At 45.5% G+C, this 2,500-nt stretch overlaps 1 protein-coding gene across 1 annotated transcript in view; it reads left to right on the top strand.

Moving 5' to 3' along the window:
• svep1 (sushi, von Willebrand factor type A, EGF and pentraxin domain containing 1) overlaps window positions 1-2,500 on the top strand; it is a 78,632-nt gene that overhangs the window by 54,353 nt on the left and 21,779 nt on the right. Inside the window, exons 27-30 of the mRNA XM_080838341.1 lie at window positions 21-196; window positions 595-719; window positions 1,150-1,273; window positions 2,143-2,313. Of these exons, the coding sequence (XP_080694467.1) occupies window positions 21-196; window positions 595-719; window positions 1,150-1,273; window positions 2,143-2,313 (596 nt within the window). The remainder of the gene's footprint in view (window positions 1-20; window positions 197-594; window positions 720-1,149; window positions 1,274-2,142; window positions 2,314-2,500) is intronic.

The raw sequence follows: 2,500 nt of genomic DNA, 5'->3' as shown, positions 1-2,500 counted from the left end.
TTTTGGTCCCTCTATCATAGATGGGTGCTCTATGTGAATGGAAAGGAGCGCATCACAGACTGCCCAGCGGTGAACGATGGTCTCTGGCACCACATCGGTGTGTCGTGGCGCAGCGAGGATGGAGACTGGCGCGTTTACATCGACGGGAGCCCGTCTGACGGCGGAAAGGGGCTGTCTATGGGCAGCATCATCCCAGGTGTAGTGCCCTTCTGTGCCTGGATACCAGATATATCTATTGGCGGAATATATTGAATTATAGAGGGGGATAATTGTGTTTGGTGGTATACTATGATATATCCTACACACCCTTCTTTCATGAGTTTTGAGCTTAGACGAATCCATGCCTGAATTGTTCCTTGAATATAGAGTCCAGAGCCAGGGGTTATCCTAAGATAATTGTAAGATGATTTTGTCAATTTAGAAAATCTCTTTTAATTACAATGATCACAGACCAGTGATGCTTTTGGGTAACACAGTGTAGGATGTTTGGGCCAGGGTTAGGTGATTTAAACTTTAAATCTGTGCCCTGTGGAAGTGTTTCTGATGAAGTTAGTCATTTTTGGTGATTTAAACTGTGGTCTGTGTCCTCGGCAGGTGGAGGTGTTCTGGTGCTAGGACAGGACCAGGACCAGAGGGGCGAGGGTTTTAACCCCGTGGAGTCTTTCGTGGGTTCCCTGAGTCAGCTCCACATCTGGAATAAAGTTCTTTCTTCACAGCAGGTCATTTTACCATTCAGAAGTCCCTTATACACATAAACACATACATACACACACACACACACACAAACACACATACACATACACACACATACACATGCTCACACAAGTAAACAAACACACATACTTTATGTTTTGTGTAAGTCATGTGGATAATCTGCAAGAAGTTAGCGATAATGAATGAGTTGAAATGTGTCAGTGGGATTAAAAGGTTGCTGTGCTTGTACACTTATAACTGTAGTTGCCTAAACAGACTCTATAGTATATACAAAACATGCATAACTTTTAACCAACGCTGAATATGCAATGTAAATATATATATAAAGTGTGACATTGGAGGAATATATGAACTATAGAGGGGTATTATTATGTTTGGTGGTATACTATGATACTATATCCTAGTTTTGTAACTCACTGCTGTTTGTCATTCCAGATCAGAGCTTTGGCCAATGGCTGCCCAGGAGATCTCAGCAGAGGAAACGTGTTTTCCTGGCCAGACTTCCTGCAGGGGGTCACAGGGAGGGTCAAGATCAACCCCAACTGCTTCTTCTGTGCGGGTGAGGACAAGAAAGAGCGAGGGCTTTTCCTGTTAAAGCACATGATAGTGTTCATTATTACATCATGAGGACGCAGTGCTTAATAAAAACACCTATCCTCAGCTCACAGAAGCAAGTCCTAAGGAGGGGCCCTCACTTGGAACTGTATCCACAGCTGCTTTAACTCCAATTTAGCTTTCTCTCCACGGTACACCCAATAGGTGGACTGTTATTTTTATGATGCTGCCTCTATGCCTCCAGAGTTAAGACTGTGATCCAGGCCTCCATGGCTGACCAGTACTGATCAGAATGTTCTTTTTGCAGAAGACACTGGACAAATGTGGATTTGTTAACACACACACACACACACACACACACACACATGCGCACACACACACGACGCGCGCACACACGCACAGCGCACTCATTCAACCCAGAGAAAGAGTAGCCCTTTTGTCAAACTGTGGTTGGACTTCACTGTTTGTCATACTGTTAAGTTGGACAAATGACATCAATAAAAGCCCTTTTCCAAGAGATGTTTCCAAGTTTGGCTTTTTTTTTTACCACTGTACTACTCTGTTGCCACTGCCAGTGGGCAGTAAAGACTTAACGCTCATGAATAACATGTCCTTTAGGTTCATGACATCCTGCAACTGCATTTGCATGTAAGTGTTTGTGTGTGGGATAGAGCGTGTGTGGACAGTACTTGCAAAAAAGTTCTGCATCCCTGCGGACAAACACTTTTTTTTCTCTTTTCTTATGAACATATGGGACTGTACATAGCATCCCTTTCGGTTAAAAGGTTCCGTGTGACTAGAAGAGGCCTAATTCCCTCTAGCTGAGGGCTGTTTGAAGAGTTTCCCCTGATGTAGATTCTTTCTCTGTGTTAGACTGCCCCCTGCTGGAGAAGGCGGTGCCTCACTTGCGTGCCTCCAACCCAGCCGTCAGCCCTGGCTCCCATGTGCAGCTCTCCTGCGATCCTGGCTTCTACCTGGTAGGGGAGCCGCTGCAGCAGTGTCTGAACAAGGGGGAGTGGAGCCGCACCTTGCCACGCTGTGAAAGTGAGTGAAGCATACACACACACACACACACTCACACACACACACACACACACACACACACATGAATGCAGACATACCCACCTACAGCCACATGGAGACACGTACACAGGGATATCCCTCCACACTGTAAAACTTGAGGCATGTCAATCCCTGTAGGTGTTGTCACAGATCAATGTGACTGCGTAGG

Source organism: Sprattus sprattus (assembly GCF_963457725.1).
Source record: "Sprattus sprattus genome assembly, chromosome: 5".
NCBI classification, from domain to species: domain Eukaryota; kingdom Metazoa; phylum Chordata; class Actinopteri; order Clupeiformes; family Clupeidae; genus Sprattus; species Sprattus sprattus.
The sequence above is the reverse complement of the archived record's forward strand: the minus strand, read 5'-3'. Positions and strand labels throughout refer to the sequence as shown.